At 46.3% G+C, this 19,029-nt stretch overlaps 1 protein-coding gene across 4 annotated transcripts; it reads right to left on the bottom strand.

Moving 5' to 3' along the window:
* Positions 1-887: 887 nt before the first annotated feature.
* EFCAB12 (EF-hand calcium binding domain 12) lies at positions 888-18,362 on the bottom strand. 4 transcript variants are annotated; one of them, XR_014523013.1, is made up of 11 exons: positions 17,989-18,326; positions 14,976-15,489; positions 12,790-12,978; positions 12,000-12,162; positions 9,488-9,684; positions 8,427-8,640; positions 7,365-7,509; positions 6,566-6,664; positions 4,378-4,479; positions 2,394-3,148; positions 888-2,288 (listed from the first exon to the last, which is right to left on the bottom strand). XR_014523013.1 is itself a non-coding variant. In XM_083492087.1 (10 exons), the coding sequence occupies exons 1-10, from the start codon at positions 18,105-18,107 to the stop codon at positions 2,890-2,892; spliced, it is 2,001 nt and encodes a 666-aa protein (XP_083348213.1). In that variant the 5' UTR covers positions 18,108-18,362; the 3' UTR covers positions 888-2,889. The 4 variants fall into 4 exon arrangements, 2 of the variants coding, with proteins under 2 accessions (XP_083348213.1, XP_083348214.1); XR_014523014.1 differs by having other exon boundaries at positions 9,488-9,678; positions 17,989-18,303; XM_083492087.1 differs by having other exon boundaries at positions 888-3,148; positions 17,989-18,362.
* Between the last annotated feature and the right edge of the window lie 667 nt (positions 18,363-19,029).

The raw sequence follows: 19,029 nt of genomic DNA, 5'->3' as shown, positions 1-19,029 counted from the left end.
ACTGTGTTTCGTTAACACTCTACTGCAGTAAAAATTTGCGGGGTGTGTGTGCATTTCTTTATGCAGGAAGAGTTGCCATTACTACTGGAACGTCCAGAAAAGGAATACCTATTGGACAGTGTCTGGCACAGCGATTAGCATTTGACTGTGTACATACTATGGCTTTGAACCACATTCGAGGCATTTTCTTTCTCTCAAAGAATTCTTGGGCCTGAAGTTTGTTAAAGGTTTCTGGGAACTGTAATTCTGTGTGCCCAGAATTGCTTGAGAGGGGAAAATGCGAATCAAATTTGCTTTAAAGGCATGCAGACTGTGAATAATTACAAACAGAGTTCCTGATGCTGAACAGGCAACAAACTGGTAAAGGAGATTCAGTATAAGTAAGTAGAAAGAGGTGCACAACAGTGCACCCCCAATTTCATAATGTGAATAGCATGAACTAGCAAATGTGTGGGATTGTGGTTGCTGCAGTCCTCCCTGGGTCCTCGCGCTGCCAAGGTTTGGCTTAGTGTTACATCTATACCTGGGCTGTTTTGTCTTGCTTGACCTGTAGTCAAGCTTTGTTCATGGCTTATTGTTTGTGTTATTTTCCAGGGGAGATTGCGGCTTAGCTCTGGGTGTCATGGCAGCAGAAGCTAAGCAGCTGTGAGTACTGCTGTCCATCTCCACACGCTTGTACATGCATAGCCATTGTTTGGCTGAGTGTCATGGGCCACCATAGCCAATATATGCTTATAGGCTCTAAACTGACCATTAGAAACTAGGAAAGAGATCTTGTCGTTATGGTGGATAGTTAAGTGAAAGATCAACAGAGTGTGGTTGCGTTTTTGGAAAAAAGACAAATTCAGTGCTAGAGATTATTAGGAAAGAGACTGAAAAAACCTGCCGGGATTATAATACCTTTATATAGATCTATAATGTGACTGGATTTTGAATACTATATAATCTTCTGATTGCCCATCTCAAAAAAGGAATATATTGATTGCCCATCTTAAAAAGGAATAGATATATTGCATTACATTTCCCCCCCATTCCCCTCTTCAAGGACTCCCAAAGTAGCTTACAAAATAATAATAAATAATAATAATGATGATGAAACCATAACAATACAATCAGGAAACAAAGAGCAACAAACTTCTAAAGAAAAGAGTGAAACCAATACAAGCAGACTTAAAACTCCACACAAAGGCCTGGGAAAATAAATGGGGGTTATCTGGCACAAAAAAGATAAGACAATGTTAGAAAAACACCAGGGATAGAATTTTAAAGATAGGAATCCACCACACAGAAGGAAGGCAGATCTTAAGCTGATTGCTCATTCATGGGGTGATCCTTAAGGAAGAAGTGCAAAGAAGGAAAATGATGATCTGCTGGTGGACCTCTGGATGATTTGCAAATGTTTCTGGCTCCCAACTCTTTTAGCTATAGCAACAATTAAGACCCCCCCCCCCAAAAAAAATTACATGCTAAAATAAAGATTATGGAAGAATCAGGTGTTTTTGTATTAAAGGATTGTGAGCTTAGCTCGGGGGCAAATTCCTGGGCTGAGCATGTGCTCAGGGGCATTCTACTAAGTTTTACTCAGAGTAAACCGGTTGAAATGAATGGAAGTAACTCAGTTATGCTCGTTAATTTCAATGTCTCCCCCGTCCCCCCATCTACTATTTCACCCTCTAGTTTGTGAAATATAAAGACCTGTCTTATACTGAGCCAGACCATTGGTCCATTTAGCTGTTGCCTACATGGATGCTAGTGCCTCTCCAGGGTTAAAGGCACAAGTCTTTCTTGGTCCTTTCTGGAGATGGCATGGGTGGCACCTGGCACTACAGCTCTTCCCCAAAACAGATCCTGCATGCCTGACGTCTGACCACCCAAGTTTAAGGCCCTTGGATTCTGAGCCATTTAGGACGTTACAGTTAATACCAGCACACTGCATCATGCTTGGAAGCAAGGCATGAGCCCACTCTAGGACTCCAAAGTGCTGGAAGAGGTGTAGAAAGAGGATTTCAATGACCAATTAGTCAGATCACTTTCCCTATGAGAAAAGGCTAAAGTCTTTGGAGCTTTTCAATTTGCCGGGGTGCTGGGAGGTGACAAGAGAGGACCTTGACTGTGATGTATAAAATTATGCTGGCTGGAGCTGATGGACCTGGGAGCCAAACTACACCTGGAAGGCCCCAGGGTGCCTATCCCTACGCTAGAACCTGCCTCCTGTACCTGTAGTCTCTCCATACATTTAAGAACCCTGATTCTCCATAGATACATAAACACTCCTGGTGTTTCCCAAACTTGGGTCTCCACCCGTTTTTGGACTACAATTCCCATCGCCCCTAGCTAGCAGGACCCATGGTCAGGAATGATGGGACTCGTAGTCCAAAAAAACAGGTGGAGACCCAAGTTTGGGAAATACTGAGACAATACAAGGGTGACAAAATCAGCAATGGGGCCTGGGGGACCTAGCAAGCATGTCCCCGAAACCCATGCATTTACTTTTCGGAATGCCTAAAGTCAGAAAATGCAGAAAATATCTGAAGGCAGCCCTGTTTAGGGAAGTTTTTAATGTTTGATGTTTTATCACTTTTTAATTATTATTATTAATAATAATATTATGTTGGGAGCCACCCAGAGTAGCTGGGGAAACCCAGCCACCAGATGGGCGGGGTATATTATTATTATTATTATTATTAGTAGTAGTAGTAGTAGTAGTAGTAGTATTAAGTTTACTGACAGCCTTGAAAAACCCCTTTAACCAAACAAGACTGTTGCCATCCATCTTTCACTGCAATCTTCTTACCATGTTCTTGTTTCGCTTAGGATATTGGCTTTGCACAGCAGATCCGCCAGAGTAGTCATGTGCTCATGAAATGTCAGGAACATTTTGAAACACTGTCAAATATAATAATTATGCTTTTGGGATTCTGGATCCCCGTACGACACGTATCCCTGGTCATTGACTGGCCAGCTGCGGTCAGGATTGTATCTAGCAGGATAGGCTGGGGACGTGCGAGGGACATGGCTGAATATAGCATTCCCGTTGTCGCGGGCTTCCAGGGGTAGAAAGAGACGCAGCTGGCTAAGAAGATGTCCTGGCCAGAAATTATTTGGGTCAGTCTTGGGATTCAGGTGGGCAAACATCTTCCTTAGTTCACTGAAAACAAAATCCAAGGAAAGAAATACTGTTAGCGTGAAATACAAACCAACATACAACTACATTATGCAGGCTTTGTGACATGGAGACTTCATGAAAACATGGTTCATCGTTCTTGCAAGCTCAATATGAAAATGCACAGGTCTACATAAAATGGAAAGGAGGCCTAGCTTTGGAGTAGGGTAGCGTTAGAAACTCAGATATATAAGCTAGGCGCTGAATGACTCCTTCAACCAAGGTTACGGTCACCAAAATTGAATGTCTAGTTACCATTTGGGGGCAAGGTGGCTCTAAAGTCTTATTTTTCAAATGGTGGACTGACTGTGATTGATTCTCATGTAAACATCTGGCTCCTTCAGATGACAGCCTTGAGCTAGGTTAAGAGCTTTGTGAACTTAAGGAAGAAAAGTCACTTGATCCAGGGACAGACACTCTCTCTCTCTCTCTCTCTCTCTCTGCCTATTCCAATATGTGCCTATCCCAACCTTTTTCTTAACGGTGACTGCTCCTGCTCTGGCTGCACAGAAAAAGCACTTTGGCTCCTGAAATTCATTATGATTGTGCAGATTAAATATAACTGATAGAATTCTACAGGATGTGGTTTTAGTGTGTGAAAACAATCTCGATCCAAGGATCCCCAGATGATGGAGATGTCAGGCACCATCCTGACACATCTGCACTAGACATTTAAAGCACTATGACACCACTTTAACAGTCATGCCTCCCCCTACAGAATCCTGGGGACTGCCATTTGTTAAGGGTGCCGAGTGGTTAGGATACCCCTATTCCTCTCACAGAGCTACAATTCTCAAAGTGGTTGAACCATCAACTCCAATTTGCAGGTGACTCTGAAAACTGTTGTTCTGTGAAGGGAACAACTCTTAGCACCATTAGCTACCACAGTTCTCAGGATTCTTTGACTGTTTATACCACACTACTTTAAAAGCATGGTGTGGACACAGCCTTAAATAAAGATGGGATGGGGAGTTTGAGGGAATGCACACAAGCAGGGAGACAATAAAAGAATGAAGCAGAGTTAAAGAATATTATCGTTAAAACTGGGAACGGGAAGAAACCAAAGCAAAGTGGGAAAAAGGTGAGGAGAGGGAGGGAGGAGGCCAACCAAACCTTTAAATCAAAAGCTTGCCTGAGGAAATTCCTTCAGGTACGAGACTATAAATTGTTTTAAAACTCTTCTAAAAGAAAAGAAGAAACATTGTGTGCCATACCTTTCCACATATTGTTCCACAAGTATGCCCATTGATTCAGCTAAGGTGAAGTTATAAGCAGTGAAAAAATTATCTGGAGGAAGCACTCTTTTTGAGTGAGGCCTGCAAAAAGAAATACATTGTGAGCTTAGAGGTGGCCAAGCTGGAAAGGATAAATCTGACAGGATAGAGGAGCCCCAGACCCAACACCTATTTCTACCCAAACAGTATATCTGAAATATTTCAGCCTGATTTCAGATCTAATACCTGGAAGCAAGCGTAGCCTAACTTCTATGTAACACACGTGGAAATATTACGCACTCATTCACACCAACTGAAGCAGGCTCACTGAATGCGGTGGCTGAATTCAAAGAGAAGGCAGTAGCAACCGGTTCTGCCAGCACTGATCACCTGACAAGCCCCTGACTTATTCAGCACACTCGCCCCGCGAACACTCTTGCTCGTGTTTGCACTGGTGGTGGGAAGAAGCACCTCGGCCTCCAGAATAGAGGGAGCAGCCAGCAGGCTGGCTTTGGCTGATGCAAAGCAGGAGTGGACAGCTTTTCTTTCAGCCCAAGGACCGGGTGGCGAACTGGGCCTCCTTCCATCAAGCACCTGACACCATCACCTGAGGCCACTTCGAAGGGGCTTGCTGCCTGTGCCAATCAGCTGACTGACAGCGAAGCCCCTCTTGGTCAGTTTGCAGGTGTGTTTTGGATTCAAACCACGCCTGTACGTGGATATATTTCCTCTGCAGACCAGCAAAGCTGCCTGCAAAGCTGCTCTGCAGAGGAAAAAACATCCGTTTGCGAAGCAGTGGAACCACAAACCAAACCTGCGAACAGGCAACCGCAGAGGGGCCTGCTGTCCGTGTGCCCCGCTCACCAAGGAATGTCCAGCCTGTGGGCCTGCTTAGGCACAGCGGGAGACCTCGTTTGGCTCACAAGGCAGTTTTTCAAACTATGCATGTTTGTCCCACATCAAATGTCCTACGTGACATCAGGTGCGAGGGCAGGTAAGGGCGCGGCTGCAGAGCAGCAACCGGACGCTTACAGTGCTCTCCGTGTCCTCAGTGGCACAAGAATGCCTTCCATCAGCTTCAGCTGGTGGCCCAGCTGTGCTCTTATTTAGACAGGGACAACCCATCTACTGTTGTTTGTGCTTTGGTAGCTTCTAGGTTAGATTACTGCAGCACGTTACACATAGGGCTGCCTCTGAAGACGGTTAGGAAGCTTCAGCTAGTGCAGATGTCAGGGGCCAGGTTGCTCACTGGGGCAAGATGGTTTGAAAATATTACACCGATACTGGCCAGACTGCCAATTAGTTTCTGGGCCCTATTAAAGTGCTGGTTTTGATCTATAAAGCTTAAATGGCTCAGGGCCACAATAACTCAGGGACTGCCTCTCCCCAATCTCTGCAATCATCACCTGCAGCCCTTCTTCATGGGCTTCCTCTGTGTGAGGTTCAGAGGGTGGCAACACGAGAACAGGCCTTCTCTGCAGTGGCTCGTCGTTTGTGGAATGCTCTCCCCAGGGAGGTTTGTCAGGTGCCTTGTTCATACACCTTTAGGTGCCAGGCAAAAACGTTCCTCTTTAACCAGGCCTTCAGCTGATGGACATCTAATACCCTTTTAAATGTGTTGTGCAAGTGGGATTATTGGGTTGTGTTTGTTTTTATTAATATATTGAGTTTTATTAATATATTGTAATTTTATGTTGTGAACCACCTTGAGATGTGTGATAATAAGGTGGTATACAAATTTAATAAACGAAAAAGAGGCAGCCTGTATGGGAGAGGTTTTTTAAAATAATAATAATAATTATATATTGGTCTCAGGGCACTTCACAGAATAAAATCAAAATATGAAACCACAAAATACATAATCAAAATAAAAACCCAATAACCCCGCCTCTACTTTAATGTGAGGTAAACATTTGTCCCATGTGGTTTAGAGATAGAAGCCCCATCACTAAGACAAGACACCAATCAGCTTTTGCAGAGTGACCAGGTCAACCTCAATAGGAAGGGACAGTAAGGCTGTGAAAGAATAAGGCTACAATCCTCGCCACACATACCTGGGGGTATACCCCTTGCTTCTGAGTAGACATGGGTAGGATTGCAGCCTGAGACGGCCAAACTCAATGGCACAGCTCTATATTACAAGCACTGATAAAAATCTAGGATAACACCCAGCAGATTGAACACATACTTCATTAGTTTCCAAAACTCTCTGTATGACTTCCAGCGGGTGTTAAGGGTCTTGTCTGTTTTTTGGACCTCTGGCTTCTTAACCTCTGCCTTCTTCTTTCTAGGGGAGAAGGAAAAACAATTTGTTTAGAGACACTAAGAGGGGAATAGAGGGAGATGACAAGAAAACACTCAGAACGGCGTTTGTCCGCAAGCCTCCTAATATTTTTGCAGCAGCAAAAAAGCTGTTCAAATGTTGATGAGGAAATGATTTTAAGCCAGTGACCCAGTATGGGAGCCCGTAAGCAGCCCATAATGGCTGTGCTCTGAGGCAGGGGCATGGATGTGGCATAGAAATCCTAAGACCTTCCCGTCGAGCGTTCTGGACTTTGCATCCTATAGTGCCTTTCCTTTTGCTTGTGCCAGGTGCTCAAAGTCTGCCCCCTCACTTACTATAAGCCTCGGTGCTATTCAAGCCTCAGGAACATTTCCCGCAGTTCTTGTGGCCGCATTAAGGTATGGTACTTCAGTCAAAACCAGGCGCCCTAACTTTATGCAGCTAACAGCCTACATTCCATGTGAAAGTTGCCCAGAACACCCATGGACAATTAAGCCAGAGAACTGTGGACTGAAAGTGCCCAATTGATTCAAAATGCCCAGTTGACTGGCTTTGGTTGTAGCAAGGAAATTCCAGCATGAGAATTTGCAAAGACTTCTCTGCTGCTTGTACAGGAACTGTAATAGGATATTATCTTCAAACCAAACCAAACCTATTTGTATATCGTCTTGATTTTTTTTAAAAACCCAAAAACCAAACAAACCCTTTTTTGTCCCCCGAAGTGCTTATGGGTTGTGCTGATGGCAATCTTGGTTGGTATCCAGATTGGTCATAATAACCTCCAGGTTGTCTCATCTTGCGGAAATGGTTCCCCTCTCTTACAATTCTGTCCGGTGGGTAGAGCAAAGCTGATGGTACAGAAAACAAAAATTTTAGAAGAAAGAAAGAACTGTGGCATTACAGTCAACCCACATAACAGCAAAATTTCTACCTTAGCTATACAGTGGTACCTCGGGTTAAGTACTTAATTCATTCCAGAGGTCCGTTCTTAACCTAAAACTTTTCTTAACCTGAAGCACCACTTTAGCTAATGGGGCCTCCTGCTGCCACTGTGCCGCCGGAGCACGATTTCTGTTCTCATCCTGAAGCAAAGTTCTTAACCCGAGGTACTATTTCTGGGTTAGCGGAGTCTGTAACCTGAAGCGTATGTAACCCGAGGTACCACTGTACAAAGAATCTTGGGTAGGTTCAAGCAACTTGTGGATTTCCCCATGACTCACTTGAGTGGTGGCCCGCTAGAGCAGACAGCTTTTCTGAAGGAGCCCAACATGAGCCGGTGCATCTGAGTTAACTGGGCGTTGCTGGCGTAACTCTGCACCAGCCAATCTCCCTCCTCCCTTTCCCTAGCTTACGGAACTTGGATGGGCATTGCCTGTGCTCTAAAGCCTACCTTCATAAGGGCTAGAAACGCAGCCAAGTTGGTGTGCTTGTGGAGCACTTGTACGGAATCGCAGGATACCGACAGGCTGTGTGTTAAGTTCCGCAGCGCAACCCTACACATCTTTACTCGGAAATAAGTCCGCTAGAACATAACTCCCTAAGCAAGTGGGTTTAGGGTTGTAACCTGAGTCGACTGTATTCTTTATTATACCAGACCCACCGCCCATCAGACCTGAACAACTACGTAACAGTGTTATTCTGCCTAGGTTTTGTTTTGTTTTTTTGTGGGGGGTTAGCAGGCGACTTTGACCCTGAGCCAGTGTAAACACCACCCTGCTTTGATGATATATACAGCATTCCCTCCAGTCCCCTTGTTTCACCATACCCCTTTTCAGCATCTTCTCAGTAAGCGGGACGCCGTATTTTTCACACAGCTTGAGACACTGAGTGTAGACCAGGTAGCAAGCCAGCCGGTGTTGGTCCACCAACTCTCCCATTTCACCCTGGATGGTGCTCGGAAAGCAGTGGCCGTCCACAACTGCGTCTCCGGATTTCACAAGCTTACACTGTTCTGCATATTCTAAGGGGTTGGTCTTTCTCTGCAACAAAAAGACATTGCCTCTTTTGTTACAAAACACCTGAATGCCGCTGTGCTGTGCAAAACACCATAGTGTGCCGAGGAGGATTTTCTACCTGAGAATTAAAGGACCTACTAATACAGGGCTTGTGGGAAAGTGTGGTCCTCCAGGTATTGTTGGGACAGCAACTCCTCTCAATTCTAATCAACAGGACTGATGGCCAGGGATGATGGGGATTCTTGGTTCAAACGCAGGTTTCCCATTCCTGACCTAATGTACATTCCTTTCTAACTCTGAGGAAAGACTGCTGGCCTACACACTGTCAGGGTGGGGAGCCTGTGGCCCAGCAGGTGTTGCTGCACTCCAACTCCCATCAGCCCCAGCCAGCATGGCCAACAGTCAAGGATGATGGGAGTTGGAGTCCAACGATGACAACAACAACTGCAGGGATACGAGTTCCCACCCCTGATCTGTGAAAAGTACCTGAAAATGGTCTGAGAAGCTTCCCCCCCCCCCGAAAAAAACCCTCCCTTCCTCCTGCAGCCTTTTAGTGACCCCAAAATCTGCTCTGAGGGAAGGGGGAATCAGGACAGAAAATGGAAAGAGAAATTGCTGAAAGGAGCATCCAGTTAGCAGGGGGAGAATTTCCACTGGATTTGACTCACTGCTGTGAATGGAGTAAGTCCTTTAACTTGCAAAACCCAAGGTCTGGCGCCAACTCAAGAGAGTAAGACAGCGTTTGAGGGGTAACTCGACATGTCTTTTTACAGCATCGAAGGTGGCTTGAAAGAGGGATCACTACTTATGGCCTCCAGAGTCAAAGCAAGAGAATGAAGGCGCAAAGAGTTCTGCCGCAGAAACACGGTACCTTAGTCCGTCGTCTCATTTCCTTGTATCTTTTCCCAGCTTCCTCCATCTGAGTATAAGATAGATGCATGCGGTCTACTTCTGTGTTGATGGGAGGAACTTCAAGCCGGCATATCTTTGCTTCACCAGGATGTTTGGAGAAGGTACCGCTTCTCCTATAAGACTTCTGTGGTGCGGAAGCTGGGAGCTCTTCTGTTTCTTTCAGAAGGGGAGAAAGGGGGAAACAGACACGGCATTAGAAACCTGTCAGAATTTCTCACAAACACGAAATCTGCACCATGACCACCAGCAAGCACCTGTCGCCTGACAGTTTAATGCCTTTTCACGCTAGATCATGCTGGCTCATTCTCTTTCTTCATGGGAGGACATCATGAGATATTTTTCCTCACAAGGGTTTTCAAAGTGAACAATAGCCATTCTTGTCATGAAATTCTACTCAATATTGATCCAAAGCAGAACTCCGACGTTTAGTTAGTAGAGTAAAAACTTAAACATGTTGCAGGATCCCCCCAAAATAGACCAGAGGCAATTAATACAGTGGTACCTCGGGTTACAAACAGTTCAGATTACAGACTCCACTAACTCAGATATAGTACCTCGGGTTAAGAACTTTGCTTCAGGATGAGAACAGAAATCATGCTCCGGCGGTGCGGCAGCAGCGGGAAGCCCCATTAGCTAAAGTGGTGCTTCAGGTTAAGAATGGTTTCAGGTTAAGAATGGTCCTCCAGAACGAATTAAGTACTTAACCCGAGGTACCACTGTATTGAATCCAGCAGAGCTTTACTGCTACTGAAGGCAAATGGGCATAATGTTCACAAATCCAATACATTCAGGATTGGCACCGTCCATAAGAAATCCTGTTGCAGCAGACTTAACTTAAACTTACAATAACTTACAATAAGTCTAAACCTTAACACTAAGCATACTATGTACAGAACACCACACCAGAAGGAAAAGAGATAGAAAGAGAAAGAGAAACCCAGGCTCCTTCTGGTCTATATTTATAGTCAGCATGACCTTGACTGAAAGAGAAAGAGAACCAGTTTAAACCAGCTGTACTCAGCTTCTCAGAAGGAATAAGCCAAACATCAGTAACCTTCTGCCTGTTTCTTTCACACAGAGAAGCTTCCAGAACCCTCTTGAATTAATTAGAATAGGAAAGATCTCTACACATCAGATCAATACTTTCTGCACTAAGAAATGCAAACTGACAATTCTGGCCTGTTGTACAGTGGTGCCCCACAAGACGAATGCCTCGCAAGACGGAAAACTCGCTAGACGAAAGAGTTTTCCGTTTTGGAGGTGCTTCGCAAAACGAATTTCCTATGGGCTTGCTTCGCAAGACGACAATGCCTTGCGAGTTCCTGCGGGGTTTTTTCCCTCCCCCCCTTTTTCTAAGCCGCTAAGCCGCTTATCAGCTGATCTGATCATCAGATAAGCCGCTAAAAGCCCCTAATAGCGCTAATCCGTCAATGGGCTTGCTTCGCAAGACGAAAAAATCGCTAGACGAAGAGAATCACAGAACGGATTCTTTTCATCTTGTGAGGCACCACTGTATTAAAAGAAAGTAATTCCCTTGCAATACTTATTCGAGAGTAATCACCTCAAATCCAGTAAGGCTTACATCTGCACAGCACTGGGAATTCTAATCTGAGGTACAGACTCATAGAACTGTGGAACTGGAAAGGAACCAAAGGGTCCTAAAGTCCAAAGCAGGTAGCTATGGTGAAAACCAAAACAAAGCAGCCCTTATTTCTGATATAATTCAGAACGCTTTTGCCTCTGGCTCCACCTCTACTGGCCTGCAGCCCCTAACAGATTACACACACATCACTGAAGGAAATACAGCTCTTGACATAAAAAGCCTGTCCATTTGACTCTGAATTGCATTTGTTGGGGTTTCCTTGGAGTAGTAGGAACAGCAAAGGAGAACTTTTCCCTTCACCTTTATCCCTGGCCAGCAGGGGCTGAAGGACTGCGGCGGCAGCTGCACTGCTCCATCAGTCTCCTTCACTTCTGACCAGGGGCTAGGATGGCGGCCTTACAACATACTGGACAGCAGAGTATTTTTTGAAGAGGAGCGAAAGCATGGACTGAAAACTGAGGGTGGCCTTTCCCCCACCCCCTCTGGCAGTGGTTTGCAGGTTGGCCCAGTCATGCCGCTCAATTATTTTATGTGAAGATTGACTCCGCAAGACCAATGCTGCTGGAGGTGAAAAGTACTACTAGGGTTATTCAGATATGACTCAAACCTGCCTTTCAAACATGTATGCCAAACATGCCTTTCTTTCCCATCTGTAATCAGCTTGGGTTAGCAAGGCTCTTAGAAACTCTTGGAGGTGGGACTCGTAGCATCAGGATACACACTGGAGTGCCAACTTATTTTTTGTGTACAAGGAATTCCTATGATAACCTTTATTACAACCATCAGCAACTGAAGCTGAAAACTTCATCCCCGTTAGCGATGTCAAGACAACAGAACCACGTCTTAACACTGTTGCTTGTTTGTTTACCTGGCTTTGATTCTTTAGGCTGCCTCCATTGCTCTCTTAAGTTATCTGCCCATATTCTCTGACACTCAACCAGGTCATCATTGTTTATATAATTCACTTTCTTTGACATCATGAGGTAGGTGATCACGTCTTCCAGGTCAGTTGTACTGAGAGGAATGTTGGTCTGCAAACGAGTATAAAATCAAAACTGCAATCATCAGGTCCAATTACAGTAAGATTGAAGATGTTTGACCACCAAACTGAAGAGAGAGAGAGTGTCACTCCTTATTGCAATAATCTGCCTTATCTTTGTACGTTCTTCACAAAATATGCATGTTTGAAATGCATCATATCCTAAAAATACACATTATGTATGCATTTTAACCTAGCATGTGCTTATTTTTAATGTATAGTTTCTGTGCTGAGAACCATATTAGCAAAGTGCAAAAACGGAAGGGGTGATTTCATTTCGATCTGTATATTCTCCCAGGAAGCAGAATTCAGAACCCGTTATATTCAAATGCTGACCCATTGAAATCCTTGAGCATCTGTACTGTGTGTGCAAGTGAAATTATGTAGGCCAATAGTTAGTGTGCAAGAGGATGCCTGCGCCCTGATTTGGCTAGAAGCATAAGCATATAGAAGCTGCACGCACATCCTTCAACGTAAGAGGAATCAAGTGTGCAAAAAAGGGTTGAATATGTGATTCCCATGGCTGAGAAGCAACTACCGAAAATCCCCACCCAGGAACATCTACCCCATCTCTCTGTCTAAACAGGGAAATGGTTTATAAATAGTCTTTGCCACTTACCTCTTGGATTATTTTAATGAAGTCGGCTCTGCTGAACCTCATCGTCTTGGTCCTGTCTGATTTCTTAAAGAGGTCCACCAGCTTGAGTTTCTGCTTGTGCAGAAGGTTTTGCAGCGTCATGAGGGACTTGGGGTGAGGAGCGATGACACGAGGGATGACAATCTTGTGTGGTGGCTTCGGTCTCACATTCTGAAAGACATTGGGTGGTGGGGGGTGGGGTGGGGAGAGGATAGAAAAGAACATGTAAAACTTTCTTCCTGTGAAGAAGAAACATTCCCATTGGTCATAGGAACACGAAAGAACCAGCCAATCAGTCATCACAATAAACACAACATTATGAAGCCATGTAGCCAATCAGAGCTGGCGATGTGTTGATGAAAACAATTCTCCTTGACCTCACTCTGAATAGAGGGAACAGTTAAGTGTCCCTTTTGATCAGGTGAGTGAGCTGAACTCCCTGTCATGCTGCAAGTTTTCTTACCAGCCAGGATTGCAAAACAAGCCTGTTGCCCTGATCCCAGTGCAGTTTGTGGAGTTGCGGGTGATGAGTTGAGGCAGAATGTGGATAGGGATGCAGGCAACGCCCAATTAACATGGGGTTTGTTGCAAGGCACCACACATTTAAGTGAAATTGAGTATATTTGAAGAACCACCATTGAAAAAGTCTGCAAACACCCCGCTCAGCCACCGCACCGCCCTTTTTCTGATGCTTCTGGGTCACTCCTGGGTTTGGCGCGATGCATGCACACAGGGTCACACACATATTGGATGCACGTAAAACAGTCGCTGCCAGTATATTTAGATTCACATCCCATTGAAGAGGATACACTGTAAATAAACCCTGTCTACTTTTGGATGTGCTTCCAGATACACATGGTCATGCATATTGCATTACCTTAACAAAATGCCCATTGGCTGCACATCCCTGTCCCCATCCTGCCCTAATCAGGATCTATGCTTGATGGGATTGTGGTAGGAGAGGGTTACGGTTACCTGCTTGGCAACAGAGACACGCTCCCTCTTCCCCCCAATATCATTCCCAGTGCAAAGGTTTTTAACCTTTCGTGTGGGGGGGGTGTGACCTTGTTATATTGCATAATTTCATTTGTTACATTGTTCTATTTTTGTTACTGGATATTGGGAAAGAGTAATAGCTGAGATGGGGGAACATTTTTGTTTGCAAAACGAAAACCTCCATTTGGGGTCTTTACTACCTTAAATCAGTCAGTCAGTCAAATTTATCCGAGCTGCTAAGGCACAGGCAGAAACCTTATAAGTAGAATATTTATCCCAACCCATCAACAAATTACGTATTTCTCCCATTATTCAAAACTGAAACTCCCTGGAGAATCCTATCCCTATAAGATAGCACACAGGGAGCAAAACTGCCTTAAATCTCAAAGAGCTGAGTCGCTGAGGCCAGCTGTGGCTCTCTGTGGCACTATGAACTTGCAAGTTCCTAATAAGTTCCAACGCACTGTCACACAGTCAATCCCTCATTTACCCGGGGGTTGCGTTCCGGATCATTGCGCTCTTGCGTGAAACCGCAAACCCTCTGAAAAAGACTGCAGACACCCCATATCGCCCTTTTAGTGACGTCTTTATGACATTTCTGGGTTACTTCCGGGTTTGGCGCTGTGTGTGTGACAGCACATATATTGGTCACACCTAAAACAGGAGGGACACGGGTGGTGCTGTGGTTTAAACCACAGAGCCTAGGGCTTGCCGATCAGAAGGTCGGCGGTTCGAATCCCCACGACGGGGTGAGCTCCCGTTGTTTGGTCTCTGCTCCTGCCAACCTAGCAGTTCGAAAGCACGTCAAAGTGCAAGTAGATAAATAGGTACCGCTCCAGCGGGAAGGTAAACGGCCTTTCTGTGCGCTGCTCTGGTTCGCCAGAAGCGGCTTAGTCATGCTGGCCACATGACCCGGAAGCTGTATGCCGGCTCCCTCAGCCAATAAAGTGAGATGAGCACCGCAACCCCAGAGTTGGTCTCGACTGGACCTAATGGTCAGGGGTCCCTTTAACTTTACCTTAAAACAGGAGGAGAGGGAATGTGGCAGTCAGAGTCAACCCCCTAGGCTAACTGTAAGTAAGAAGGCAGGCAGGTGGGGGCTAGCTAAGGGCAGACAGAGATGGGAGGGGGCTGCCACACCAGCCCCTAAAGGACCAGCCTCCACCGCTTACCTCAAGGGTGTCATCTTCCCACAACTTGGCTTGCACTTTAGTCTTCAACGCTTCCTTGTCTTCTTGTATCTTCCTCAGCACATTTTGTTCCTGCTCACTGACGGGCTCTTTCCCCATCAGCCACTGCTCCAGGTCCACACAGTTCAGCAGATTCTGCAGTTGTATTCTTCCCTGGATCCAGGCTTCCAGCTCTTGCAGGTCTGCCTCCTCTTTCGCAGAGGTTTTATCTTCAGCCTCTGGAGGTTTTCCTGAGCCCACAGGTTTCTGCTCTGGAGCGGGAAGTTCAGGCGGGTGAGGCCTGGGCCCGCGAACTGCCATTTCACTCATCGGAGGGGCGATGAGAATGCGACGTCGAGATCTGGGGGGCCCAAATCTGCTTGCTTTCACTTTGAGGAAAACATGTGGATAAGCCTCTCTGATCTTGAATTGTTTAAAGCAGTGATCCAAAACCCAATCCAGGTTGTCGGCGGGGGAGTCTTCGAGCAATGCTGCATTTGACAGAGCTTCGCCTTCGCTGAGAAGAGAACAAAGGGATGAGGAAGTTAAATTTACCCCAATAAAACAAAACAAAAATAAAACAACCCCCCCCAAGCCAAGTCTCTTTCCATTAGACCTCCACCAGGAATGTATAATTCTGCTGTTTCTGCACTGCATTTGATCTGACCAGTCAATCACAGTTACTCAAGGGCACAATTACAGGCTCTCTCTGAGGCACACCATAGCAGTGGCTCATGAAGAAACAGGAAAAAATAAAAACAAAAAATGAAGAAACAGAAGGGGCTGGAGTGTCTCTATGGCTGGGCAGTTTTTTCTCTTACACATACGAGATAAACTGTTTGGAATACAACAAAATGTGCTTGTTTGTTTTTTTAAAAAAATATTGCATGTAACCCATGTTCAGATTAATATGTGTATGTGGCGTGGGGGGGGGACTGCTTACTTTATGTAATGGCCTCACCCACTATTGTTTTTAGAAAGGGATGGGGAGGGGGACAGTAATTTGACAAAAACTACAGGGGGCTGGAGCTTGCAGATTTCCTAAAGGGCTCTCATACCTAATTGCCCCCCCCCCCACATCCATAAACTGGGCACCATATTTCATTAGTTCAGTGTGCAATTTGCATGCACGGCACACTACTGTCATATAGAACATGGGGAAGGGATGCATTTATTCATGGCATAGGAACTACATGTTACTTGTTTCACCCAATGAGCGGATAGTTGAGAAGTCAACCCAGAACACATGTCTTCAAAGTCTGACAATCCAGCTTGGGTTGCCTGCTGGGTGATTGTGGCCCTGTGTCTCAGCTATCACTGTCTGGGAAACATCAGTGTACAGAAAGAATGCCTCTTTCAGTTGCTCACTCAGTGCCATTGTATCATAGCAGGAAGCAACTTAAAAGCCAAATCCCACACTATGCTCATGAGAAAGAACTGCGAGGTAAATTGTACCAGATAGTTTAAGATTGCAAGTTTTAAAGGTTTTTACATATCTGCACACCCTTCTTTCTTTTTTAAATGTATTTTTATTAAAGATTTTCTTGGTTTACAAAAGTATGTGCAATGTCTCTCTCTCTCTCTTTTTTGCCCAAGTAACATTTTTTACAGATCAGTTTCATTTGTTGAGACATTAGGAAGAAGAGGGGGAAAGAGATGGGGGGGGAGGTGAGTGGGAGTGAGGTCGGGTGGCGATGTTTCTATTATACTTAATATTTTTGTGTCAGTGTTGCTTGTGCAGGTTCTCTGCTATTCACTTGTGTTCCTTTGATGGTGAGAGAGGTTGGGGTTGGCCTAGGCCAGTGTTTCCCAAACTTTTTTGGGCAACGGCACACCTGTTTACTGAAAAAAAATCTCGCGGCACACCACCATTAAAGCCCCGCCCCGTGACGTCAGCGCGCAGCGTCACGCCGGGAGGGACGCACGAAAGTGAAAGTTTTTTCCCTCCCCCCTCAGTCCCTCGCTCGGAATTCAGCTCGTTTGGGGCATCGCTCCGGCTGCTCCCTCTCCCGCCGCGCAGGAGCGATGCCTCTCTCTGGCTCTCCCTCCGCGCAGTCTACGGAGACAAAGCGAGAAATGTAAGACTAAATCTAAGTGAATCAATAAGAAAGGAGGATATGATGGTATGTAAATTAGACGGGCAGGTTGAGATGACAGGAGGGGCTGGGATGGATGCGGCTCTGTAGGAGAGAGGGGCAACCCGGGCAGCGGCTGAAAAACCCGCTGCGTCCGCCGGTTTCCACTTATTCTGCCCCGCGTGGGGAAGAAGGCGGGAGGCCTGTGGCAGGAGCTCCGCCCCGAGGGTTGTCTTCTGCTGCGCCGGGTGAGAGGATCCGTCGCTAAGCCGGACACACGCACGCTCTTCTCCGCCCAGAGGTTCGGGAGCGCACGCAGCTCGGGCTCGGCTGAATCTCCCACCAAGCGCCTCCTGCTCGCCGCTGCTCTTGGCTCCAGCCTCCCTCGCTTTGCGCGCCGAGTGGCTCCTCGCCGCCGCCGCCCCGCCTCTCGCTGCCCGACTCGCCCGCCTCCCTCCAGGCATCTCGCGGCACACCAGCCGATGTCTCACGGCACACTCGTGTGCCGCGGAACACTGGTTGGGAAACACTGGCCTAGGCACACCCTTCCTTCTTAAGGAAAAATAAACCAGATTTTACAAGATTAAAATTATTCTACCCCTATTTCTTTACAAGCAAAGAACAACCCGGAGGGGGGGGGTTGTCTTTTATATGCTGTAAGGGATGTTGATGTTTTATATGAATGTTTTTCTGTTGTTTTATAATACAGTATACGGTATTTATGTATGAGTTTTTCTATGTAACTCGCTCAGATACCTTTCAGTTGACAACTTTTGGCCCATCTTGAGGGCACCACGTTGGCCATCTCCAATAAACAATAACAGTTCCTTAAATTCTGCACTACTGAATTCACACCTCCCCAAAACCCTACTGAACTAATTGTTTATAATGTTATCTGTGGGAAACGGGCTCCGTAAGGCCTCATGCTGCAGTCTACAAACCTCTTGGGCGGAGAAACGACACTTAGCCGAGGTTGCGACGAAGTGCTAAATTGCCGCGATCGACTCCGAGCGCCTGATGTTCCCGATGACCAGCTCGTCTGATCCATTTTGGTCAACATTTCGGTGTAGGATCGGACGCCTCCTAACGAAAAAAAATCGTCCGGTAGGTTTTTCAGAAGAAGCTCAGAAAAGCCTTCTCATCTCAGATCGGCAGAGGGGAAAGAAGAAGCCGAGGACGATCCCTCTTCTTTCTCTTCTGTAGCCCTCAAGCGGCCCTGGGAGCAAAAAGGCAAGGTCCCCGTTGTTCTTTCTTACGCATCTGCATTAGAGCACAAGGCAAGAGTTGCATTTTGGCGGGCGCCAAGGAAACGGCCGCGGACGCCGGCAGCTGATTGGCCGAGAGACACCGGCCCGAACGTTGTGTCGGCAACCCTGGGAAGCAGCTCGCGCCAGTCCCGGGCGGCAATGAATGGCTCGGCGTCGCTCTTGCGCCTGGAGAGGGGATTCTCGAGACGGGGGCCGGGAAGCGGGAAGGAGACTGGACGTGGCGCAGGCTTTTGGTTTGCCCGCAGCCTGATCCTATTCAAAATCCCACTGAAGTCAACGGGGAGCGCGCGTAGCTCTCAAGGCGAAGCACAAGTTAACACTTAAATCGGTTTCTGTGCTTCCCCGTCTATGCAGTTGGCCGAGCAAACAGAGTAAGCTTCCCGGAGCGACTTTTTAATAGTCGGTTGCCATATTTCAAACTGTGGAAATCCGGAGCTTTTGGGGGGAAAGTTGTTGAACTTTTTTTAGTTTTGCGGCCCCCCCCCCCCGTTCTTGAGCTGTTTTATGGATAATCGGCACGGGCTGCCGTACGTCCGAAGTTTCATGGGTGCCCAATCCATTTCCACCTGGATGCCGCTAGAGACAGCGGTATTCCGTATATATTATATATAACTGGCAAATTCCAGACGTATGGCAACCCTATTTCCATAGGAGCCAATTTCTAGGGGCTGAGGGGTCTTCGCTCCCCTCAATAAAATATTTGAGAGGGCCCAC

Source organism: Podarcis liolepis (genome assembly GCF_965112155.1).
Source record: "Podarcis liolepis genome assembly, chromosome: 2".
Lineage (NCBI taxonomy): Eukaryota > Metazoa > Chordata > Lepidosauria > Squamata > Lacertidae > Podarcis > Podarcis liolepis.
This window is presented reverse-complemented; position numbering and strand designations above follow the sequence as displayed.